The 27,388-nt window shown below is 45.3% G+C and overlaps 1 protein-coding gene across 1 annotated transcript in view; it reads right to left on the reverse strand.

The window, feature by feature from the left end:
• Window positions 1-27,388, reverse strand: part of PSAT1 (phosphoserine aminotransferase 1) — a 70,060-nt gene that overhangs the window by 30,576 nt on the left and 12,096 nt on the right. Inside the window, exons 5-6 of the mRNA XM_069625900.1 lie at window positions 14,902-15,074; window positions 1,966-2,135 (exon numbers count right to left, since the gene is read on the reverse strand). Coding sequence (XP_069482001.1) covers window positions 1,966-2,135; window positions 14,902-15,074 — 343 coding nt within the window. The remainder of the gene's footprint in view (window positions 1-1,965; window positions 2,136-14,901; window positions 15,075-27,388) is intronic.

The raw sequence follows: 27,388 nt of genomic DNA on the forward strand, positions 1-27,388 counted from the left end.
CCAAAGAAGACATTCTTGACATGACCCTATCTATGTCTTCACTGGACCATTTTTTGGAACTGGGAATGACTCTCTCAGCAAGTCTATGGGATTTATCTTGAGTAGCTTTGCTGGTTGTGGACCTATCAGCAGACCTGGGCTTGTTTGTCTGTTTAGGGGGGGTGGAGTGTTTCACAGGTGTGGAAGAATGTACAGGTAGTTTCTTCGGCTGTTTTCCCCCCCTCCCCGTGCGTAGAAAAATGTTTTCCCTGTCCCTTAGTGGCTCCGGAGTTTTTCGACGCCTGGCGTCGAGGATCGGGAGAGGTGTCCCTGTCCTTCGAGCGCTGGGCCTCGCTGGCTTTAATTGCGGGCTCCGCCTCCTGGAGCGCGGCCTGGGGGTGGAAGTCGTCTTCGGACGATCGAACTTCTGTTAGCCTAGGGAGCGAGGCACTCTTGGCAAGAGTGGATGATTGCCTGGAGTCATGCGGCGATCTTGATCGAGAGCGCCCAGAGGACACCGAATCGGACCGTTCTGTCTGTGCCTCTTTCCGAGAACTCGACGTTGTCGAGTCTCGGTTGGACTTTGTGTGTGTAGTATGTGAAGCGCTTGCGTCGCCGGGGGTCTTCCCCATAGCCGCCCTGCCGGACGACCTTCCGAGGTCAGGGACCTGCGCTCGGCTGTCTTTCGACGCCGTAATGCCCTCGCCGTCCGAAAGTACGGCGTCGCTGCCATCGCTGAAGGCGCCCTCCGCTGCCATGGCCGCCTGCCTGGCGTGGTGGGCCCAACGCTTCGTCGAACGGTCCTTAAGTGTCTTAGGTTTAAACCTACTACACGCTCTGCAGTTCGCTTCGGGGTGGTCCCTCGGCAAGCAGAGATTGCATGTGGCGTGCCTGTCGACCCGAGGGAATTTGCGGTTGCACTTGGGGCAGAATTGAAAAGGGGTACCCTCCATACGCACCTTGAGGCAGCGGGCTGTTAAGTGTAGGAAATGTATAAGGTGTACCTATATACCAAGAGTGTAGAGTATGTACCACTACCCACTCTCCCTACTTGCAGGGCCGAGGCCAGCGGCCTTCCGAGGCCCAAATCCGTCGTGCAGCAGCCGACGGTCGATTTCTTCTCCAGCCGGCGTCGAGTGTCAAAGTTCGACGTTGGGGTGGGGGAAGGATGTCAATAGATTCATATTTAAAAATTTTAGCAAAAGTATGGCTAAGGCCGGGGGACTCCGCAAGATGCTTCCGACCAGTATGGCGGAAAAAAAACAATCTGAGGATCCTAGACGCGTGAGGGATCTTGGGTACAGTGGACGTCACACTAGGGATAGTATTACTGGCACGCCCTGTGTCGACGCCCATTTCTAATATTAATTGATTCCATTTCACATTGAATGTTATTAGTAGTTGCTGCATTTTAGATTTGCTTGTGTGCCTGGTTTATTAATAAACATATTTCAATATAACTTTAAGTGAGTAAGTGTTTACTTGGATAACTGTGTCAACTGATTTCATTGGACTGCTTTACAGCTTACATAACTCCTTCCAAGATAAGCCTAGCTGCTCTGCCACTCTACGACTTGTGTTGTACAGGCCTACATTAAGAGTTGGGTCCCTATTACCCAAAGAGAAGTCTTATGAAGTCCCACACCAGTTGGACTTTAGAAAAACATACCTAACAAGCACTATGTATACTAGATGTTTCCACTGTATGTATAGACACCTACACATTCTCTTTTTACCAATTTGAACATTTGAGCTAAATTTGGACATCAAGACAAACAGCTTTTCAAGCCTCAAAATAGTACATGAAAGTAGGTTTCCACTGCTAAACAGACTTGCAGCTACTGAGTACATAGCAGAAACCATACAAATTAGTTAAAAAAGAAACAAAAAAGTTCAGATTGTTCTTCCCACTCATCAGTGCAATAGGAATGCAGAACAGACCAGGCTCGTCCAAGTTGTTGCTCACATATAGTTCTGTTAATTTACCTGAAACATGGAGGAGTGTTGTACAAGGAATTGTTTCCCACTTGAATCTTGTAATCAAAGACCGTAGGGCACTCTTTCAATGCAAAGCCCAGCAAATCCTCACGCACAATCACCACAGTGACTCCGGCACAGCCAATGTTCTTCTGAGCTCCAGCAAAAATGAGCCCAAACTATAAAAAATAAAAAAAAAATTAGTCAGGCTTCACGAAACACCCAATACAGTAAAGTATTACAGGTTTGGAATAACTTAGCAAACTGGGCTACATAGAATTTACTGTAACCTTACCACTGATCTAATGGTCAAGTTGACAATTGAATGGGTGCACAATCGCCTTTGGAACAGGAGATAACCCCATGCACAAACAAAATTAAACAAAAATGTGTAATAAAATGTTTAAGAGTATAGAGTGCAATTTGTCTCCATAGTACGCTCTATACAGTTTAATTTTTAAAAGCAAAGCAGAGTTGCAGAACTTCAGAACATGCTTCAATTTATATTCAATAATTTAAAAAAACTATACTTTGGATTTCAGGATCATTATTTATTGTGCGTTTTGGTATCTAAACAGAACCTTTCACACATACACCGCATTTATTATTATTATTTTTTTTTTAAAATGAATGTATAAAGCGCACGTCCACCCAAAAGCATTTTGGCGCTATGCAAAGTCCACTCAACAGCTCATACCCTTAGTTGGCCTTTATACGAACAAGAATGTCTTCAAAGATCAGCAGAAAACGAAATGACCCCCCGTCGCCCGAAGGCCGAGTGGGAGAGAATCCCAACACCTGGCTGCAGCAACAGAAAAAGCACACCCTCCCACCACCAACTCGAAAGAGACTTACACGAGGAACAGAGATGGTGCATGACTCAAGGGAATGGAGCAGCCGATTGGGGACGCAAGGACATAAGGACGAAACTTACTCTGCAAATATTCTGTCCCTTGGCCATAAAAGGCTCGATACACAAAACACAGATTTACATTTAACTCTCTGAACCACAGAACCATAGGGAGTACCTACCACCAGTCTGGCTGCCGCATTCTGCAATACTTCCAGACGGTGGATCAGATATAAAGGCCGAGCTAGATATAGCGAGCTACAATAATCCAAGATGCTCAGCACCAGTGCAGCCACCACTGGCTCATGAAACTGTAAAGGGAGAAATCCCAACACCCTAGGCAAGACTCGCAATTTGTAGTGACCCGACTGGCAGACAGAGGCCACCTGAGCCTCCAAGGAGAGCGAAGCTGATATTTTCACCCCCAGACTCTTCACCAGAGAGATGGGAGTGGGACAGGGACCCAGAGAAGAAGGCCAAAAAGCAGGAGTCTACAGAGAGGGTGTAGACATGGGGTCCACCACCAGGATCTCAGTCTTGTCCTCATTCAATTTAAGCTAATTGCAGGTCATCCACCGCCCAACGTCCTCTAGGCAACCATGTAACTGAGACACCGGATCAGAATGGGCATGGTCAAGCTGCAGAATATCTGTGTGTCATCAACATAGGAGTAACACTGGAGGCCGTGGGAGTGGATGAGCCTAACCAACTGCTGGATGTAAACATTGAATAACGCAGAGGACAGAGCCAAGCCCTGGGGGACCCCACCGGTTAAAAGGAACAAACACCAAGTAAAAAAGGTGGAAGAGAAAGTTTGTGTGTGATCTGCACGAAAAGCAGAGAACCAGGAGAGTACTTGTCCGGATATTCCTGTCCACTGCCAGGCAAGTAAGCAGGACAGGTTGATCAGCAGTATCAAATGCTGCCCATAAATCTAATAAGACCAACACTCCCACTCCCCCAATCGGAGAGACGTGCAAGGTCATCCACAACTGAAACCCGTATGCTCTTGTATCCCGACCGGGACGGAACCCGGACTGAAAAGGATCAAAGAAAACAGAGGAATCCATGAAAGAGATAAGAGGGGTAATTAAAGACTCCAGGAGTTGCATAAAGAAGGGGAGCAGAGAAATAGGACGGAAATTAGAAGTACATGCAAGATCTAGTGAAGGTTTTTTTTAGAAGTGGTGTCACCAATGCATGTTTCAGCTGCGGGGGAATAGTCCCGGACTGACAAGAGTGATTAATGGCCTGGGCTACCCACGGGCAATGGCTAGCATTATATCCTTACACACCACTAATGGAATAACATCCAAGGCTGGTGAAAATTGAAGTCGAGAAGCAGCCGTTAAGATGTCCTCCACTGAGAACACAGGAAAGGTGGACCAAGTCCCCAGAGAGGGTCAGTCATGTGGCGCCATGCAGTCTCCCTCAGTTCACAAATGGGATAATGCGATAGTCGTGATTTTTACGATTTTTTCTGAGAAGAAAATTGACAGGGAGTCACACAACCATTAATATAATGAATACATTCAAAATACAAATGAAGAATCAGTTACAGTACAAATGGAGAATGAAACGGTATACAGTGATTAACGAATTTAGAAGAGCGAATAACATTTATAACGGAAAAAAATAACAAACATTTCAAATGTTTTGTTAAAAATAAATATATGGGGTTGGGTAAGGGATTCAAATGGGTGGGGTGGGTGCTGGGGAAAACAAGAGGTTTGCCCCCCCCCCCCCCCCAAAAAAAAAAAAAAAAAAAAAAAAAAAAAAAAAAAATCGAAACATTATTTTAAATTAGTTATAAAAGTATTTGTTATTGTTTGATTGTTTGATTTAATAACACATTATAAAAGTCTAACTCATCATGATTATTCAACCAATATTTAACTCACAACTTCTAAAATTGCAATAGCGATAAGTCATTCGTGTTTAAAACACATATCCATAACTGTCCTAAGAAGGCACCCTCCCAATAGTTTGTAAACCTGCCCAATTTCTCATTCAGTATTAATCGACAGAGCCAGGCACCCCATGCATACTAGTCTTAGGGTCTCATGTGTCAAGGAACAGCGAAGACATAACCATTTTTCCGTTGGGAGCTTCAGACGCATACCTAAGACATCTAATGTCAGAAGCAGATTCAATTTCAGTCTTAATATCCTAAATCTATACTCTCTTGAAGGATGTTTACTTAACTAGGGTGTACAGACATTAAAATTACTTTATTTGGATTAGCAACAAGATGGTCAGCATGACTATCCTCGTCAGCAGGTCAGTGCAGTTACCTTGCCTTTTCAAAAGTGTCCTACTTGTTCCTGCATTCAGTGCTTCCTTCAATTTGACATATAAAGGCGCTTCGGGGGGGACTAAAATCAAAGCGTAGATTTGTAACACCCTCTACTCTACAAACATTTGCAGGGGAAGTAAGCCCAGTTCATTCCCAATTCCGGCCATTGGTACAGAACTGGGAAGACCCAACACCTTTTTCCATAATAAAGCTTCCAGTTTGGACCGAGAAGTATCATGTTCTGCTCCAAAAATCAGTCTAGGAAGTATATTTTGCCTATATAGCCGAGCATAGGTAGAATTGAAAATCTGTCAACCTTATAATCAAATTGGGACAACAGAGGCAGACGCTAGGAATACTGCTTCTTTTTTGTCCTTATTTATTTACATGTATATAAATGCACAGCAGCCCTGAAGCATCGTGGCATTATTACATATAATCATAACTGGTTACAGAAAAAAAGCATACTTAGTTACAGGCATAACATAAGACATGCAGAGTTACAACAGGCGTGAGGTGGAGTGTTTTAGTTGAATAGTGTTGTTTCGAGGCCTTTGAGGAAAGCTGCGATGGAGGTCTCAGCTCGGAGTGCATCGGGTAAGGCGTTCCAAAGTTTTAGTGCTAAATGAGGAAAGCCGATCCCCCTGCTTTGGCCCTTTTCATGGGCAGAATGCACAGTTGGTTGGCGTAGTGAGTTCTCTTGGGACGCTAAGAGGGACCTCTGATGATGGTTTCAGCTAAGTAGGGAGGGGCCGAAAGTATTAAGCATTTGTTTTAATGTGAGTGGCTTAAATGTGATTCTCTCCTTTACCGGTAGCCAGTGGGCATCCCGTCTAGCCTGTGTGATATTGTTTCTTTTAGGGATATTGAGAGCTGCTCTGAGCGCGTTATTCTTGACTATTTGGAGCCGATTTAGGTTTTTAGCTAAGGTGCCTGCAAGAAGAGCATTGCAATAGTCTAGTTTAGCTCCAATGGTGGCTCGGGTGATGGCTAGACAATTTTGGTTGGAAAGGAATGGTTTTATAGCATTTATTAGTTTGGTGGTGTGGGCAGAGGCGGAAGCAATGGCACTTACCTGCCGGGTCATAGACAGGGCGGAGTCAAGGTGACCCCAAGGGTCTTCACTCAGGAGGAGACAGGGATGATTGGCAATGGTGAAATGGCTGTATTATGGTTGAGTATGGACAGTATTTCTTTGGGGCCTATGATGATGATCTCTGGTTTGTCTCCATTGAGGCATAGCGCGTTGTCTGCCATCCAAGCTTGGATGGTGGAGTATGTTTGGAGAAGGGCTGCAGAATCTAGGTTGTACGATCCAGTGAGAGAGAGGAGTACTTGAGTATCATCGGCATAGTAGGTGTAAGCTAGGCCGAGGGAGTCCAGTTAGTCGAAAAGGGGCTTAGTAAAAAGATTGTAAAGGGTTGGCGCTGTGCAGGAGCCCTGGGGAACTCCGCCGTGGATGGTGGCAGGGCTGCGTTTGCCTGACAGAGAAGACCTTCATTGGTCTGCCTTCTAAGGAGGTTATCCAGGAGGAGGCCTGTTTGGAGAAGTGGGCTTCATTGGTGAGGGGGGCGGTAAGGATTTTGTGATCAAATGCGGCTGACCGGTCCAGAAGCAATAAGAAGGCTGGTTTGCCTTTGTCCATTATCTCGGTTATCTGATTTTTAAGATCCAGTAGGCGGTTTCAGTGTCATGGCCTTTACGGAATCCTGACTGCCTTTTCCCTAGGATGGCGTTGGACTCAAAGAAGTGTTGGATCTGGTTGTGGGCAACTTTATCTAGGATTTTAAAGAGAAATGGGACAGTGGTGATAGGGCAGTAGTTATTGTGGGAAGATGGGTCTAGGGAGTGTTTTATGAGGAGAGGGCGGACCCATGCTTCTTTTAGGCTGTTATGTGTTGTTCCAAGATCTGCTGCGATACACACCAACAGCGCTTTTTCCCCTTTGATTACTCTGCATTCAATATCAGCATTTTGGATTTTGCAATATTTAAATTGAGTTCTATACAAAAGATATAAATTTATAGTCACAAATTGATTATTAGTGTGCCCTACAGACAGGGATGTGGAGTCGGACGGTTAATTCGAATTAAGTCCCTGCATGAGCCCATATTCTTGATATAAAAGTTAAGCAAAAAGGGGGCCAGGACACAGCCCTGGCAGAGGCCGCTGTTCATGTTTATCCTCTTGGTGTTTGTTCCCTGGGTATCGAGCCTCACTTATTTTTTGTATCTTTATACAGGGCGACTGACCTACTAAGCAATGCAATTGGGCAACCACATGTCTACATTTCATTCCAAAGGATTGGGCGATTCACACAGTCAAAGGCCTTACTTATGTCGAAGAGGGCGATGTACACTGGTCTTTCCCGTCCCCTCGCCTGACTGTCCAACAAAGAGACGGAAGTTATTTAGTGCTGTGCTAACTCCCTGCTTGAAACCTGCTTGATAAATGTCCAAATTACTTGCATTTAAAGCCCAAATTTGCAGTTCCTTTGTAACATTTTATCGAATATTTTGTTAGTTGCATCCAGTAAGGAGATTGGTCTGTAGTTCAATGGGGAGAATCTGAACTTTACCCTTGAATACCAAAATTAAACTGACTTTCAAGACGATGGGATCACTTGGGTCACCAACATGCTACTGTTAGGAAAGATTTTCCATTCATGTGTAATTTTCCATCCAGTTGTGAACCCTCCCAACTTTTTGCTGTTGTCTGACCATCCTAGCCTGACTTTTGCCATTGGAGCACAGCCTTCTGCTGCACTCCGCTGGCTTTTCTTTCCCTTTGTTATGGGGAAACTGACATGCCCTTAAAGATAGTCAGTACTGGGAGACTTGTTTCCCTTAGTCTTTCACTTTGTTGGAAGTCCTTTGCAATATTTTTACCAGTGCACAAAGAACCTTACAGTATAGTGTGCTGGCGTCGTCCTGTCATTTTTAAAGGACCTAGACACCCTCAAAGGATTTTTCGGTAGAAGTACAGATGTGTGTTGGACAGAGGTGGTACCAGCTGTTATTTTTCACATATTTTTAACTCTTTCTTTCGGTCCATATCGCGTTTGGCCCTGGACAGTGGCTTGGCCCCAAAATGGCCATTACACGAGATCCTTTATTCTGTCCTTTTGACATCTTTTCTTTTTTTTTTGTATTTGCTTGTACCGCGCGAAATAGCCCGAAGGCATATGGACGCCAACACAAAGTCAGTTGTGGACCATAATTTACAGGTGACGGGATGCAACATGGAACATAAAAGCACTAACAGGATGGAGCTGTAATTCCTCTATGTCGGACTGTCTTGTCCAGGATGAGCAAACTCGGGTCAGTCCTTATTCGGTCATGCATTCTTCCGCAAAATGAGATTCTGAATAAGAGAAGGGCCCGAACACCCATACCAGGTCGATCTCTTGAGTTCTCACTGAACCTGGGATAGGATCCAAGCATCCTGAAACTAAGAAACTGGAGTTGAGGAACCGCTGGTGACCCGCTGGAAGGTTTGTCACCCCGGGCACGTTCTTGCTCTACAGAACCCCCCCCCTGCTTCTGATCCAACTAGAAGGTCTGCAAAGGCGCTTTGCCCAATTTGAATAGGGAGAACCACTATATTTACGGCACCTCCACCTTAACCTGCAAGTGAGACTTTTTCGGAAGTGTTCCTGCACCAACCAGTGAACTGACCAGCTTGCACAGGACCTTTGCTCTGAAACCGCCATTGTCGCGAGTGAACTCTTGAAATCGTAAGTACCGGGTCCAAGACACTCTCCCAGGTTTCGTACAACTACGCGCCCTATACCTGGAATTATGAGAGTACGCCTGAACCAGAGTACACGCGGTCACCGTGTCGCCTAGTAGTGGTGATGAACTTTGTGGGTGCGCTGCTGCTGTGCCCCCTCTGCCCTGAGACGAGCTGCAGTGAAATAGAGTTGATCCCTTCATCAGGAGAGGAGAGGAGAGGAGAAATCGCCACTGTACTGCACACAGAATCATTCCTGGAACTCAAACGCTGAAAGCCGCACAGCCGCACTTTTGCAGCATTTTAACCCACAACCGAGGTGGACTCAAGCGATGCTTGGTCCGGAGTGAGCCTTGTGTAGGTGAGTACTTGCAAACCTTACCGGTGGCCCCTGGCGCATCCATCTATTTTTATGCACAAGTGTCCCCTGAGGGCCACTCACCTTTATCGAGTTATCCTGTGCTATCGAGCTATTCCCAACTCTTGGGAGTCTGTTCTGCCCTCTTGGGAGACCTTCCTCGAATAGTGGGAACTTATTCTTCACTGCCTTCCTGAGCTGCTACAGCCCCTGCAAGAGACCCTGTTTTTTGCCCAACCGCATGTTTGCGTGCTACTGCATCCGAAAGTACATTTGAGCAGAAGGGTCCAATCTTTTTGGGGACTGGACTGCCTTTCAGTTAGGGTTTGTTAGGCAAGATTGTATGCAGTACCCTTTAGGTGCACTACAATAACCTTGACCTCCTGCCAATAGGGACCCAACCTTTGGTACAAGTCTGAACTACACAGGTTGGTAGTGTGGCTGAGCAGCCAGGCTTATCACAAGAGGGGTCAATGTGAGCAGTAATGTTGTGACAGAGTTTCACAGTAGCAGTTATTCAAATAAACACTTACACTCAAGGTTTCTTGATAAAATTATTATGAATTTATTTCACAGTCAGTTGTATAAGCCTTCTTCGGAAGGGAGCCATATATGTAACAATTATAATACACTTGGTTTCTCTAAATCAGATAATACCCATTGGTGATAGCACACAGACACTTCCTACACCTTCAGGTGAGTTAAATAGCTAGGACATTGATTTATCACTGGTACATTTAGAGCAATACCGAGTTTGGTGTAAAAGATAGAATAGAGGTATAAAACAAAGGTTAACAAATAATTCGCAAACAGGTAAGTACTTTTCAAACCTTCAAATGCAGAGTAAATTAACCCTTTCCTAGGGGAAAGGCCAAAGCACAAAGTCAGAGGTAAAGAGGAGTCTCTCAGGAAGCCAGGACTGCCAATGTTAATTGCACAATGTCAAGGGGAGCTAAAGAGCTTCTTTGCAGGTAGGTAAAAAGGTATTGCAAAGTTTACAGAAATGTGTGTTGAAAATATAAAACCTGAAGGGCCACAAGCTGGGAGGCTTGTGCGGGGCAAAGCTTTAGCAACTCTGCAAGGTAACCAAGACAGGTCTCAACTGAAAGCAAGCAAGGCTAAACAACAAGAGGCAAGTTCTCCTAGACTTTACAGCACCTCTGGTTAGAAGAAATGGTTCCAGCTGGCTTCCGTTCCTGTACAGCTCTGCAGATCCTGTTGTTCCAGAGCCTCAATCATGGGGACAAGAGAGGACTTCTGGGTACTCCTGCTCTACAATGGGAAGGTCAGCGGAAGCAATGGGCAAGCTTTGCCGACAGCAAATAGCAACACTGCAGTTCTCAGATACCACTTTACACTTTGCTTGCTTCTGGGGTCCAGCACTCTGTTGAGGTTGCTCAGGCGTGGTCAGTCCTGCCTCAGGGAAATCCGGAGGGTCTTTCTAGCGCTCGGGTCCAACTTAAAAGCAATGCACACAATCTGGTGTTCCTCTCCCTGGCACTCCGGTTCCAGCAGCAGCGCAGTGGAAGTACAGCCAGCTCTGAGGGGGATGTCCAAACGGGCTTACTTTGGAATTGATTGGTCCCACCAACTCAAAGGGAGAAGTCATCCTTGCAGGGCTTCTCTAGTTGAGGCGAGTTCAGAGCTTCAGCACAGCAGCAGGGCTTCACTGGGCAAACCAACGGTCCAGGAGTTGCAGCAGGCATCTCTTCCAAGTTCTTCTTCAGATTCCTTCGTCTAGTGGTCGACTGCCTTCCAAGCCAAAAAGCTTCACCTTTTATGCAGGGTTCTCCCATTCATTCCAGCCTAGCTGTCAATCACACAGCAGGGGGGCTATCCTTGCCGGACAATCATCTTTGGGTGCATTCCTGTAACCAAGGGGATTAACCACAGGGAGTTTCGGGCACCTCCCTCACTTCCTGCCCCTGCCAGACATACTGGAGCCAAAGGCAGATTTCACTCGTGAATCCTGCCAAAGGCAAAATAAATATAGGAACCAAACCTGGTTTGGCGCGCAGAGTAAATCTCAAGGACCTTTCCAAAAAGAAAGGGCGAAAAAAGAAGACCTGGGCCATTTTTACATAAAAATTTTGCCTGAGAAACTAGACAAAAAGGGGATACTAAGTAAGCCCTCCAGTACCCTATGGTAAGATAGTGTGTACTGGGTCTAGAAAGTTACAAAATGCAATTAAAGTTAATTTCACTTCACTGCTCTTAGTTTCACCAAGAGAAGGTATTTAAACCTTTGGGAAATCTAAGAGACTTCCCTGTGCCACTGCACTGATGGTGCTGTGTGTCACAATGTAATGATGATGCCTATGGAGTTTGTCAGACTCCAAAGTCAAAAGAAACAGGGCCAAATCACAATAAAAATACATGAGAGTGAGAAAAAGGGCTCACTCTCTCCAGGTTAAAAATTAAAAGTCCTGAAGTCCAGCAAAAGAGCTGGGGGTCTCTAAGGTAAAAGGGAATTAGCACATTTCTGAGAGTTCTGCCTAACAGGGTTGATAAAGTGAAGGACTGCCTAAAGTATATTCTCACAGTTTGCTCTTTTCCCTAAAAGGTTGTGGACCCTTACTGTGTACAATTCCTTTAGGCCATTGGTTTTGTATATATGTTTTATAGTAGTGTTGTGTTGGTTTAAGTATTACTTCTGATCTTTGCTTGTGTTTGATTTAAAAGGCCTTCAATAAATGTCAGGTTTATAGCAAAAATACATAGAGTAAATTGTAGTGTCCTTCACTGTGTGTGGTCATTGTGGACTTTCGATCAGCCTCACCCCTCCTGAGACCTAGTCTTGACCGCCGCCAATGCTACCTTGATTGGTCTGGCTTGTCCAGAAGGTTACCCTGTTCCAAGAAACTAGGCTGGCCTTCTTAACCTCTGCCCACCAGGTCAGAGTTCAGAAATCCATCTTAACAGCTACCATACAATGCACAAAGGACGCTGCATCAAAAAAGCTCATCCGATTTTAATGTCATGGTTGACAAACCGTCTGGGTCAGGCGCATTTGATTTTTTGCTCCGTTTAATTAGATTTACAATATCATTGTCCAGGTAATAGCACCCGTCCAGCTATGACAACTACATCCCACTGGCTCTTCAGCTTCGTCTACCATGTATAGATACTTAAAGTGGGCCATCCAAACCTCATCTGTTATTGGAGCTTGGAGAAAGGCATCAATGCCACGGATTTAATCAAGTACCAAAATGTGTCAATATGCTTTCCCAAATAAAACAGTTCAACATCCTTTCTGCATCACTGATGAGCATCAAGAACTCGTGCCATGGTTTCCAATTTTTAAATTTAGTCGTCAAAGTTTGTACCTCTGTCATTGGTAGTAGCCCCTTTCTTTTTAATACTCTTAGGTTAAAGCATAGCTCTTTCTTATGCTTTTGGACCTCATAAACAAAGGCACGTTTCTGAGTTTGACCAGTAATCCTTTTCCTCAGCATCTTTGGGGTTGTTAATCTATCCAGGATAGATTAAATAGTAGGTTCAAATTCCATAGGGTTACATAGAACTGTATCTCCAGCGTTGTACTCAGCCCTAACTGCCCCATTAAATAGAGTTGCAATCTTTTGGCACCATCTTACACTAGGATTCCTTGGGTTGATCTCCATTTTAAGTCCACTAATGCATGCGTTACCGGTCTGTTTATTTGGGCTGAATATACCAGCATACAGTGATCACTTGAAGTTGATAGTAATATTTCTAATAATCCTCCCCCAAGTTGCAGATTCAAGGAAACAAAAATATAGTCCAGTGTAGAACTCCACGGATTGTTAGGTATAGAGAATTTTAGGGGAACATCTCCCTGCACACTGCCATTAAGGGGAGCCAAATACCATGCTTCTAGCTCTGGTCTGCACCCCTGCCTTTTTTTTTAATTTTTTTTTACTAGAGACAGATACCCTGTCCGACTTATGATACCACTGGTCATCTAGACATTCAGAGTAATGGGGATAACGATTAACGCATCATGGCGTTTGCCTCGTGGCCCTTACAGGGAGCTGGAAAAAAAACGATTTGGTAGTCGAGTAGGGAGCCCTTGCAGATTACGGGGCTATATTACACTAAGTTTTTCTTGGGGGCCAGCAGTTAATCATGAGGTCGGGCCATAAATCTATTGTCTTAATGGTTGCGTGTGGAAGCTGGGGTTCTGGCTCACCAAGGGTCAGCAGGTGGTGGTTGGGTTTGCAATGTTATGACTTTCAAGTTTGTTATTTGCGAGGCATAAAAAAGGCAGCGGCAGATGCCAGTGGAGGCGATGGAACCAGGAGTGAGGGTGAAGAGATCATAGTTGCCAGTGTTGAAACAGGAGTGTGGGGCAATCTGAATGGGAATTGGGGGTTGGAAGGACTGAGGTTCTGATGAGAAGTGTGCTAAGGAGTGGACAGTTTGGGGGTGGCGGGAGGTGAAAGACTGTGGAATTCAACCATCCGCACTGGGAAAGTGCGGTCACCTGGGCTTTTTGATAAATGAATGATGGAAGATAAGCCTCCAAAATGTGCGCAGCCATTCCGCACCCATTTTATCTGCTCACCGCACGAAACGCATAGTCACATGTACTCGGGAAGACACAGCCTACAGGCACCATCTTCCCCTATCATTCAGCTGGAATGTGACAGCCACATCAAAGCATCTCAAGAAGGGGGCCTTGCTGTGTCCCAATTGACGCTGTAGTCGGGCCACAAGCCCATATTCGCACAGTATGTCAGAGATGTGTGGGAGGGATCTGGAGCACTGGCTGATATAGAATAATATATCATCTGCATATAACGAAATTCTATGTTCATCTGGGCCCTTAATCATGTCCGACCAGCCGTCATCGTTCCTCAATTTAGCGGCCATCGGTTCAATTGCCAGGGCATACAGTAGGGGTGAGAGCGGGCAACCCTGGCAAGTGCTGGTGTGCAAGGGGAAAGGGATGAAGGACAAGACGTTTGTGACCACCGAGGCACTTTTACTTTGTAAAGTAGCCCCACCATCTGGAGGATGTACCCTGTGAACCCAAATTTGCAGAGCACCACGAACATGTAGTCCCAGCGCAACATTTTCTGCAACCATTTGAAAAAGGAACAGGCGAGTCTTCGGGAGCCCTCTAAACTGCATACAGTTAGAAATCGCTTCACAGGAAAGAGATTTCGTGATGGAGGCTTCTACCCCAAAACAAATTTTGGCCGACAGCACAGTTGTACATTTTGGGAAGCAGAGCATGGTTATGGTTGATGTACAGATTTGTGGTACTAGGTGAGGATGTCTGGCAGCGATTAAGTTTCCAGATGATGCACAAGATCTTAAACTCAAAACGTAGGCCACGAAAATGCTATACTGGTTATCTCCTTGTGTGATCTGGTCAGTTCTGAGGAAAAAGTATTTGCACAAGGACAGGAAAACTGACCAGACAAATGCGAATCAATTGAATAACGAGAGGATTCAACACAGCTGGATGTCATTGGCGTATATTTGTAAGCAAATCTCACAACCACACAAAACCTTAGCCGGTGGACGCACATAGATATTATAGTGAGTCAGAGAAATATCTTAAATAGAGCCACTCTACTTGAGGTTTACCTGCAGTCTCATTCTGAAAGAGCTACGATCAGACCATTTGATAAGTCACGAGACCAGTTTGGTTCCCCCAAAGGATATTCAATAAAATAGAAGCAAATGAAACCACATAGATATCCAGATTTTGTACCATACCTTTGAAACATCCACTTGCTTTGACAAGATATTGGATGACATGTCACACACCAAAACTGCTCCTTTCACATCGGGAACAAAGTCAAACTCCACACCATGGATTGTTTCATTGGAACAGTAATAGACATACGAGGCATCGGGATTCAGACTCCAGGTGCTTTGATCTGGAATTTCTGAAGAACAGGGGAGAGAAATAAATAAATTTAAAAAAAATGTTCATCTGAAATACAATAGACAAAATGCTGTGCAAACTGCAAAATCTAGCATTCATCCAAAGGAAAATAAAAATAAATAGGGGGTGGGGGGGTGAGGGTAGGTGTCAGGAAAAATCGGTAGCCATCACTTCTAGTGCAACGTATGCAGTGGCCCAAATCCTTCCGAGCTGTCTGTCTTGGGTTGAGACTATGCATAAAACAGCACTGACATATAGAAAGACTTTCCTGGAGCAAAGGCTTTAAACAATGTGCATACCCATAATGCATTGCCCATCTGGCTTTAAACTAGAGGTGAATTTCCATTGACCACTACTGGGTGGTGCTGTGTGAGAGTTGGCTAAAATGGCTAATTCTGCAACTAACACACACACACACACACACACACACACAAACACACACACACACACACCTTGTTCTACCCGTTGTGGATAGCCAACTGTTCCACACCTTCTCAACAGGAAACATCTCAAACTTGTGGATGGTGGTCCAGCATGTTAAGTATCATCTTGTGAAAGAGCTGGGACTGCCCATCTGGAATTCTGCCTTAACGGGTCAAGAACCAGCATTTCTGTCCAACTTTCGCACTCCACCCAATAAGTAGTAACTAAACCAACAAGTCAAAAGATATTCTAAATACCTGCTGCATGGCTCATAAATATATGTTGCTGCCCTATAGTGAAGGTGAAACCTTTGTACATAAGACTTTTCTCAAAATCCTACTGCTAATATAGTTTGGATTATATTTCCGAAATCAAATGTTCGTCACACACCCCGCCCTCCAAACTGGACATTTTTTGGGAAAGATAAAATAAGAGATTCGTAAGAAAACAGACCGCCATTCATTTTCCCCATAGAGAAAATGTGCATTTTGTGAACAGCCATAGCACAAAAACCCCTGGACGGATTTGGACCATATAAAAGCAACTTGAGCACAAGGGGTTGACTTAATTTCATTGACTCGTTTGGGATAAATCTGTCTAGTAGTTTTTTTTAAATATTCGACAGACTGGAGTGCCTCCTGCTCGTAAAATCTCCCATGATGCTTTGCAGCAGAGAGGATTTTCAGAAATGAAAAAAGTAACTTTTTGCTCGATGTGAGCCATTCTTGCGATACCAGGAGAAGTCGAAAAGTGCTCAAAAAGCTATTTGGAGGGGAAAAAAATAGGACACAATCGCATCAGGCTACAAGTGTGGTGGAGGAAAGAGGACACCATGTGAAGTTGGGGGATGTCTGGGGTTCCAGTTACAGTGATCATTGTCAGCTTATCTGGGGAATCTCACGAGAATTGGAACACTGTTACACTACTGTGGGAATCGGCATATATTGTAATGGATTTCAATCGCAGGAATAGAGAGTGAGAAAAAAGAAATAAGGTAAACCTGCAGTGACGGGCGTTAGGGGAGTTTTCCTAAAGTACACTTGAGGTAAGACTTCATAAAACACCTTTGCATACATGTCCAATTCTTTGTACAAGTATGTGCTGCTTAAGGAACCTGGGTAGAGTGGCAGAGCAGTCAGGCTTATCATAGGAGGAAAATGGGAGCTGAAGGCAAGTACACTGAACCCACTTAGTACAGTAGCCCAAAGAAACACATTAAAATATTGCATTTATTATATTTACACAAGGAAGTCAGAAATATACTTCATTCAATTAACGAACACACTTAGGAAAACAATACTTTTCAAAGGCCACTGCTTCAGTGGTAGTTGCCCACAGAACAATTGTTACAGAGTTTGACCTCGCAATCACGTCAAGACTAAGATATACAGTAATTGTATTCAGTTAGCAAAACCACATAAGATGAAGTATTTTAGGAGGGAAAACGGTTGGTTATTCTTACAGTACCAGACGTTCGAGAGACACTTTCTTGGCAAACTAAATCTTTTAAAGTCCAATCCCTAACTATATGCAAAAGTCAGTTCACAATGGATTCAAAGTCTTAAGAAGCAGAACAGCAAATATTTCTAGGATATGTTTAGTCTCTAGGAAAAGATACTTGAACAACAATGGAGACCCTGCAAAAGGACTCACTAAAAGGGACACAAGCCGGCAGCTTGGATCAGAGGGACGTGGACACCTCTTCACACACTCCAACCCTCTGGAGCGACTTCTCGGTTCAAGGAGCTCTTCTGTCAAGTGGAAAACAGGCAGGACAGCAGTGGTCGCTTCAGGTTGTGGTAGAGGGTCTACAGGCATCTCTGGTCGTCTTCAGCTTCGCTTAATTCAGTTTCCAGTGGTCGACTTGCCTTTCACCTCAGAAAGCTCACTTTTCATTCAGTTTCAGCACACTCTCCTCTGCAAAGGGCAGGGGAGTGAATAACTCCTCCCGCACTTCCTGCCTGCCCAGACACACTGGAGCCTAAACGGGGGCACCCAAGGGTTCCCGCCAAAGGACACACACGCCTCCCCTCCCAGAATGGTAGAAGGGCTAACCAAGAAAGGAGTCAACAAGTTAGAAAATAGGTGACCCTATTGTGCACAACGAGGCTGAACACAATCTGCGGTAAAAGGAAATAGCACAATAGTTGGTAGAATACATACACTGCCACCAGCCATCACTATAGGGTTGTCTAGGGGAATAAAAAAAGTCACATGAGCAGAGAGAAGGGGGAATACTAGGTATCCCTTGGCACTCCACATACGGTGGTGTGTGCCAATCTCTCATAATGTAACTTTTATCCTTAGGAACTGCAGTTAAGAAGGGTAAAGAGAAGAAAGAATCTCAAAGCAGAGCCCAAAGTGTTCCCAGCAATACTGCTGATAAGGAGCTGTGTGCTGCAAAAGTAAAACACAGATGCCTTCAAAGAGATATTAAGTGTTAGGACAGTTTTAGTCCAAATAAGGGTTTCATAAAACCATACATCTGAGGCAGTACATAAGCTCCACTCTTAGTATAAGGCTTTACGACCTAAGAATGTGGTAGCATGGACAGAGCAGCCAGGCTTATCGAGGGAGAGGGGGCTGTAACCTGGTCCAAAGAAATTGAAGCGAACATTTGGTCTAAAGAGAAACTATGTATTGTAAAAATGAAGGGTGTATTTAAATACAAGTAGAGCAAGATAATTCTTGGGTAAGTACTACAACATCATATAAACACAATCATAAAAACCATCTTAATACTTATGGTATGCAAACCAAGGTATAACCTTATTTAGAGGCGCAAGAGGCAAGTCAAGATGAGTTAAACCTAAGGTTACATATTCAGGATAGTAATCTACTTTTATTGGGGAATAAGATCAGGCTATATATTCTTTTAGAATATAATCAGTATTTCAAGGGTAGTTGACGCAGTCAGTCATGCAGTGACACTCAGTTATGAAACCACATAGTAAACCAACCGTGTTAAGAGTATATTCCCTCCAACATTACTTTTTAGAACTCGGTCCATAGCTAGTAAAATCAACTCGTACTTTGAGAGGCCTCAGGCTACTCAATGAGAAGTATGAAAACCCAATAACAATTTTAGAAATCATAATGACGATTTTAGAATGCACGAAGCAAAGCAGGGAAAGCAAAACCCATTTACGCTTTAAGAAAGACACAACGTATTTTAAGGTAATGTAAGGGGGGCAGGAGCATTGATGGGTGGGTTGTCTTGGCCCTGATTATGGACATCTAAAACTAAGAGGGACAATTACTATTGTGATGGTAGTCTCCCCCCACAGCTCTCCCGCTCCCACTGTCCCCTGGGGAGGGACTGGACTCACCGTAACTTGTGTCTCTCCGGAGCCCTGCACCGGTTCCAGTTGCCTCACTGCTCCTTGAGGTCCAGACCTGCTTCGACTCACATGCTGCTGGGTATGGGAACACTCCTACTCAGGCTTCAGTGTCTATGTTTTGCCTTGCCTTGTTGCTTCCATAGGATGTCTTTCGTGGGTTTGTCTTCTTGTAGCTGTGTGGGCACAAGTGCGCTTCTATCCTTAACTTGTTCCTTTTGTTTGCAGGTCCCCAGTCGGCAGTGCGTGCGAGGAGGCCGAGTGTCTAGAGACCAACATTGTGAGTAATGCCGGTAAGTAGCCACGGTTAACTCTTGATGCAGCAAGCGAGTCCCGGTTTCCGTCCTTTGCACAGCGCGCACTCACTAATCTGCAGGTTTTCCCTTGCTGACCTGCTAGCGCGATGAGGGAGTGCTGGTTCCTGTCGTCTTCTCTTCTTGGTTCCCTAGTGTAGCACGTGCGCACTGCTTCTTGCTCTCTTTAGGTTCTCTCATGTTTTCTCTTTGCTGGCATGGGTCGGGACAAAGTAGGCGCTAAACTGCTTACTGAGGAGCAGATGCAACGCGAAGCAGGGAGTGGGACGTCGGGGTCTAGTTTTGATAGCCCTGGGACACTCCCTGGTTGAAAAGTAAGCGAAGCCTGCTCTGGCAGCTGTGGAATAAACTGGAGCCATGTTGGTTTCCATGCGAGTGTTTTTTAGGTGGCCATCTTGGAAAGGCTATTTAGTATAATATTGTGGCTGAGCTTGTTGCTTGCACCAGCCACACACCAGTGTGGTCCAGTCCTCCTCACTGCTCCTATTCTTGACATCCTGGTGTGTTCTAATGGAGTGGGTGACATGTGCCTTGGAAGGATCGACCGGGTACTAACTCCTGTGATCATGACAGGTGAGTAACTGACCGATGACTATCTTTTATATAATAGCTAGTTATACCGAGTATAATTTTAATAAGTGTAGAATACAGTTTCAAGTGTAAGTAAGAACTTTAAACTATTTTCAAATCGTACCAAAGCAATTCAGGGAAGCACAACCCAGGGTTACAAGTACAGAAAAGCAGCAGCTATTCAAGGTGAGTAAGGTTTATATACTTTTAAGAGGAGCTACCAGCAACTCAAAGACAAGTATTAACTCAAAGACTGTTTTAGAATCTGTATGAAGCAGACCAGGAAAAGAAAACCCCAATGTTACACTTTAGAAAGACACAATGCATTTCAAGGCAGGTAAACCCCATTACGTGTTCACACTCATTCAGTTAAACAAGGATAAACCAGTACCAGACTTATCACTATTTAGAAGGGAGGTGGGGGCGGGGGAGGCGGACCATTAAAAGTTAGTAAAGCAACTTGTACACTTTTTAGAGGGGGCAGAATGCAACTGAAGAAAGCATAAACTTAATGACACGTTGCAACTTCTTTCACAGAGATGCAGTTAGTTACCAAACTAACTTCTTTAGCAAGTACTTTTACACTGGTTAGACTTTCAAGGCAGAATCGTTTTCTCATCCAATCCTTCCCTAGTCTATTGCATGAGCTCTCTCAGAGGCAGAAGAGGGACCCTAGTGGTCTAGGTGCCAGCTGTAGGCAGGTCAGGATAGGGTTCAGTTGCAGGAAAGTCAAAGTGCCATAAGAGATCTTATTAAAACAAGTAAGTATTAACTTTTAGAGTTAGTTAAAGTGTTCAGGGACTTCACAGAAGACTCCCTATATGTGTTTCAGCATTAGGCCTTTGCAAGTCATCTGGCCTAAGCCCCGCCCACCTGGTGCCTGCCTGCCGCTCTTTTTCACCACTTAGCAAGCCCCGCCCACCTGGTGCCTTCCTGCTTGCCGCTCTTTTTCCCCTACTTAAGGAGCCCTCCAGCCTCTTTTCCTTTGCAGATGGGGAGCAAGTGCAAGTGGATCTAGGTCACCTGGCCTAAGCCCCGCCCACCTGGTGCCTTCCTGCCTGCCGCTCTTTTTTACCACTTAGCAAGCCCCGCCCACCTGGTGCCTTCCTGCCTGCTGCTCTTTTTCTCCTCCTTTGCCTTCTCCCTTTTTCTATCTGCTCCCCTTACTTTCTTCTATGCACTTACTCTATAAGAATTGTCCCTGGACCTACTATGATAGCAACCTCGTCTGTCTCCTCCCCCCTCCCTTTACTGTTTATTTTTCCTCCCCTGCCCTCCTCCAGCACTATCTGAAATGTCGTCAGGCCTAGTACGATAGTTAATTTCACATCCTTACTGTTCATGGCCTGTAAGAAGGTCATTGTATTTTCCTTGTTCCCTCCCTTGCCTTGAAGCGCTTTGAAACACATTGTGTATAGGCGCTATATAAATAAACTATTATATATCAAGTGGTATGGGCACCCCCCCCCCCCCCAATCCACACAAATCACCCACTAAACCCCACAGGAAGCATACCAGACCATGCACGGCACTCAGACTCGAGGTTCCAGGGTATTGGCAGTTTGCAGCCCAACAAGGTTGAAGCACGTCGTGGGATGGCTTAAAATGCAGGTCTTCTTGAGACTAGTGGAGCTCACCAGACTCTGGATAGGAGTCGTTTGAGACCTCACAGGTTGATTGGAAGGAAGGGTTGCATCAGGCTCCGGTTACACAGATGCTTTTGTTCAGTTTCAGCTCCACTGGTCGATTTGTCAGCAGCTTCCAGGTTCAGAGTATTTATCAGGAACTACAGCACAACTTCTGCAATCTCTCCCTGCAGTTACAGAAAGGGGCAGTCTGGCAGTCCAATCAGGACAGCCAGCCCACTAAGACTGGCATCCTTGCAGGCAAGGTGAAAGACAAAGGGCTGCTGAGTTTTGGACTCCTCCCTTGCTGCCTGCCCGCTCAGCCACTCTGGAACATGGGCGTGGAATACAAAGGATTCCTGCCGAATGATCCACTGAGTTGTTCCTGTCTAGAATTGTAGTTGAAGACATCAAACAACAAGCAAACGCGAAATGACTTTTATACCGCTTCCATTGCTTCACTCTTGCAGGAGAATAAAGCAATTAGAGAACTGAGTTAGTCCAGAGCCTTTTGTTGGTCTGTCGGTAGTTGAACAAGTCAAATTACTTTTGGATCCACAGCCCTTTTTCTCAATCCCACATCAATAACAAGGAGCCTGCACGGCCATTATCCAGCAAGACAACTCGGCTCCCAACAATGAAGAATTCCTTACTAACAAAAACAAAAGAGTCTGTGGCAGTTTGTTGTCTTGGCCTCCAAGCTCAGCAACTCTATGCCTACTTCTTTCAGAAGACTATCAAGCCAAAATAAAAACACACACCACCACCAGAACCTGGTCAATTGCACAAGGGGTCACGGCAGAGGACAAAACCAGAACTCCCCCAGGAACCCCAGGTGCCAGGGGAGAGGGAGGTTCCCCTTCCCTCCCCCACCCCTTAAAGTTATTACTAATTAATTTATCGGATTGCTCGCTCTGATTCTACCCAACTAATATCAGAGCAGTCGATTTCTGATCAAAAAGTTAGAAGAAATTGAATCCGACAACTAGGACTATAAAAGAAGAACAGGAAGCCCTGAGAGCAACCAGAGTAAAATCATCACAATAACCACAAAACCAGCAGATGGCAGGGGGAGGGGGATAGGAATTGAGATGAACAGCAGTGACTATGATGATATGGTAACATCTTTGCTTGGCAATAAACAGCATTATCAAAGGCTCCCATGAAACCTAACAGAGAACATCCAAATAATGATAACATCATTAATAGAGGTGGCGGCCAGATCAGCTCAAAATAGGCAGAATGGTTATGCCCACTTTTCCATGCATCCTGGTCTTCTATGCCCTTCCAGAAGTACATAAAGGGGTGTTGCCACCACCCGGCTGCCCCATTGTTGCAGCGATCAATTCCATCTTACTTTACGATCTGACTACACAAATTAGTGGCACTGGACAGAGTCCTTGCATACGACTTTACTAGTAATTAACATAATCCAAACCCTAAATATTCCACAGCTATTCCTCTTACAATTTACAGAGAACTTTGACAAACAATTTCTTCATGCATAACTACTATCAGGGACCGCAATAGGGGCTACATTTCCTCGGTCCTTGGCCAACTTGTTTGTGGCCAACGTTGAAAACACTCACATTCTGTGGAGGAAGTGACCCTGTTGAGTCTCACCGAAGGGGACTTTGCAGCAAAAATGTTACAGAGACACCTATCACCACATTGTTAACATCATCAAAACAGGGGCATAGACTTGTGGAGAGAAGCTCCCGGGTGGCACGCATGCAGGAGTTTGTTATGCGCAGTACTCTAGGGCCCGCAAGCTTCCCCCAGTAGCTGGCCGAAAGATTTTTATCCCAATATGCGGGCCAGCACCAAACTAAGGGCCTCATCACGAGTTGGGCAGTAACGCCAGCGCTATTAGCGCCGGCGCTAATAGCCCTACCGCCAAACCCCCCGGCGCTATTAGCGCCGGATCACGGGTTTGGCGGAAGGGTTATTGCCCATCCCTCATTGGGCCCATTCAGGAATTCCTCATTCCCCATGGGGAAAATTTTCGCTATTACTGCCGGATTTCCCGCCGGCAGTAATAGCGCCGAAAATCAGCGTTTTTGCCGCGGATTTCCCCCCAGCTCAGAGCTGGGAGGAAATCCGCCAAAGCCATGATCTGGCAGACCCTTAAATGCAGCGGTAATAGCGCTACTGCCGCATTTAAGGGTTACCGCCAGACTCGTGATGAGGCCCCAAGAGTGGTGTCTTCAACACGAGCCACGGCTGTTGATCACTCGCACGTGAATGATATCAGCAGGAATGCTTTTTTCGATAATTACCCTATTCGTGTGAATGACAAGACCATGGACTGAGAGGTGATAAGTGGTAGTGGGGGAGCCAGATTCAAATGTGATACTTCAGTGAGGGGTTCTCCATCAGAATTGACAGATTTCATGAGCGAACAGGGTGGGTGGAGAGGGCAGGGGTCCCAGGGCTTACTGCATGACACTTCGAGAATCAGATGAGTGTATAAGATTAACATCTCCTTCTATATCAGCCTTGAATGCTGTCCTGCGATCATGTGTCGATCTATACGATATGGAATGAAGTCAGGGCGTCTACTTTTAGTTTAGAGTAAGGTTAAATTAAATCAGTATGCTGGGATCTGCAGTCGCACAGATGTCTTGAATGTCTGAGAAGACGTCACAGTCATAAAGTAACAGTCAGAGGTTGGTGACTTGCCAATTGTAATCCAGGACGAAGGAAGCAACAATATGGCTTTGACCGAGAGCCCCATGGGTACATGGTAGAAGGATGAACCGGGAATGTGTGGTGTGGAAATATTGGCAGTCCACTGGAATATTGGGCAGGGGGAAAGACAATTCACCCACTAGTCAGCTAGATGGCCTGGGTAAGGGTGGGAAACAGTATGACGGACCGTCTAGGGACGTCCAGGGTATTGTAATGCACCCTGTCAGAGGAATGGGAAAGAAACTTAAGAAAAGGTAATAACGCGCCCTTGCTCAAGTATTTGCGCAATAACGATCATGGAAGATTTAACTCTTCCTCAACAACGAAAAAAAGAAGAGGAGAAATAATCTTCAAATAAAATAAAGAGGGGAATGGGGAAAGAACTACAGTTGTTGATGAGAGTTTAGTTGATAATGAAAGCGAAGGAGTAGTTGAAGAGGTAGTTGCCCGGGAGGGGAGGGGCCCATTGTCACTGGAGATACCGAGAGTGTGAGTGATGTCTGGGGGGGGGGGTGGGGAGGAATTCAGTCTATGGGCAAGATGGGCTCAGCAGTACAGACGGAGACCCATGGGAGGATGGTAAAGATCTATTCACTACTGAGAGGACAGAGAATCTAAAAGACAATACTGGCAACACTAGGCCAGAATCGTTGGGGTACTGGGTTAGTTTGTCACCACGGCTACGAGGGCTTCATCACTGATGGAACGAAGTGATATTGATCAAGAGGTTAGGGGGCTTTTGGGGAGGCTATATCAGCCGCCTACATCATTTAACAACGGTCCTAAAGGATCCCAACAATCCCAAGTTGAACGTGAGGGAGACAGAAACCATGAGTAGACCGGTCGGGCACCCAGGGGCAACAGCACAGAGGGACCAGCTAGAGAGATGCCCATTTAGTATATTGAAGAATCCTTGGAGTGTTGAACTGGGTCCCATGGGGGTGGTTAGGACAGGGAGAAAGATTGAAGGTCATTTCAGGAAAAAGGGAGCGAAAAAGGCCCCAGAAAATGCTGGGTTCAGGCTCTCCCATTCAAGCACCTCGGGGGATGATATTTTTGTTTGCCTAAATCGCTCAAATGTTTCATCAATATTTGCAGAGGCACCGAAGTTGGCAGCTATATCCTCAGGTGATATGGATAGGGTGAAATTCCCTGATAAGGCAAATAATGTGAAATGTATACTACACATATATCCAGATTGGTGGGATTTGGGACAAGTGGAAGGGGGGGAGGGGGACTTACTACGTTTAGGGTTTCAGTTAGAGGGCCCAGAGGGCACATCCAAATGTGCTGGGGTGGGGGCACAGACTAACCTCTGTGTATTGTTGAATCCAGCAGAAGGGGTGGCTAGGGAGGTGTGCGAGGAAGGAAGTAGGTTGTTGGTACACTGGTCAGGGGTTTTGTTGGCATTGCACAGGAAAGGGGCCCCGAAGTGGGGAGGTGATCCAGAATGTTTTCAGCAAAAGGGGGAGGTGACCCAGAATGTTTTCAGCAAAAGGGTTGGACTGAATGTGACATTGTGGAATTCAATAAGAAGTATGCACCTTCTGACGAACCCGACAATCGAGCGCTCAAAATAAAGCAGATGTATACTCTTGCAGGAAACCTGGCTCACCTAAATAGATACTGTTTTTTTTTTCTCCAAAGTGCAAGACCTAGAGTGGGGGTGGGGGGCTGGGGGGGTGTTGCCACTCAGGGACCGCGAGGTTGATCTCGGTTTTATGATCGCGCCATGGATTAGTCGCACACTGGCAATGGAATTGTCAGGTATAGAGTATGGGAAGGTAGATCTGATCATCAATGTGTACTGGCACAGGGGTATTGCATTTCTTCAGACATTCTTGAAGGTGCTGATGGAGGCGATTTCAGCTTGGCAAAGCGAAAAACCTGGAGGTTACATTTTCTTGGCTGGCGACCTTAACGCTAATTGCTAAGTGGTGTAAATCGAGGGTGAGGAATGGGATGTGACCATGGACGCGACCACTGTTGGCCACAAATGCCAAGCAGGAAGAGAATGGATGGTTGTGTTGACCTAGACGGCCTTACGGAAGCTGAACGGCAATGTGGAGGGGTGGGGACCCTGAAATTCAGCCCACTTGGTACCATGGGAACAGTGAGTCCACCCTGGATTATGCTTTTGTGGACGCTCAGTTATTTTACTTATGCGACGGTTCAGACATCTTAAAAAATGATGAGCGAGCACTCAATTCCGAGGGCTGACTTTGATGTTTTGTTGTGTAACGTTCCACCCAGTGTATGTAGGAATTTGACGATCAACGTGGCTGGAACTAGAATACGCTGGCCTCCTTTTTTGATTTTCAAATTGAATGGCATTGTGGCCAAAGTACTTAAGGGAACAATATATGATTGGAAAATGAGTGCATTTAAAGTTGTTATTTCAGAACCGTTGATTGAAGCACCAAGGGGGAAAGAACGAGGACAAAAAGGGTATACCAACATAAATATGAAACCCTTGCGATTATAAAGTCTGAAATGCAACGAACGATCAGGAACATTAAGCTCACTAATAACTATGACATCGAATAATGAAGGTATCAAAAAAGTGATACAGACATTGTAGATTTAGTAAAGGTCACCGAGCTAAGCTATTACAGAGAGATGCAGAATTAAAGTTGAACATCTTGATCAATAGATTCTAGGGCTTTTTGGGAAGTCGCCAATTCACAAGATGGGATTATAGCAATGGCGCAATTGAACGCCGTTTCAGAAGCTGCCTGGCATGCCCATTTAGACAGTATGTATTAATTGCAGGGAACAACGAATCAAGATCTCAAGGGTGGGCACCAGTGCACAAAGGATGATTTTGCTATGGCCATCTAGGGCAATATCATGGATGGGCTGATAGGCAAAAGTAAATCATCTAGGGCACCGGGACCTAACGGCCTGACAAACGTGATATTAAAGGCAAACCCAAAACAGTGGGCTGTGTTGCTTACCTTTCTTTTTAAAGATGTGTAGTGGCAAGGGGGTGTGTACCAGACTCTTGGAATATTGGCTTGGTGGTACCCATATTCAAGAAAGGCACACATGTAAACCCTAAGAATTATAAGCTAATTACATTATATGGGGTAGACAGTAACGTTTTACTGCGTTGATTTTGAAACACTTACAGGACTGTGTGAAGACCAACTAAGCTGCAAATGGGCTGTTGTTCAACTAGCCTGAATGGTTTTGTGGTGTGGGCACTACAGGAGGAGGTGTACTTTTGTGGGCTCCATAGACCTCTCTGTGGCCTTTGACCAAGTGGATTGGAGGAGACTTTGGGCTCAACTTCCTGGTTGGGGCTTGCCGGGAGGTCGGCTGAAACTGGTAATGAAGTTGCACGAGAATTTT

The sequence above is a fragment of the Ambystoma mexicanum genome, chromosome 6p (assembly GCF_040938575.1).
Source record: "Ambystoma mexicanum isolate Mex_15411 chromosome 6p, UKY_AmexF1_1, whole genome shotgun sequence".
NCBI classification, from domain to species: Eukaryota; Metazoa; Chordata; class Amphibia; order Caudata; family Ambystomatidae; genus Ambystoma; species Ambystoma mexicanum.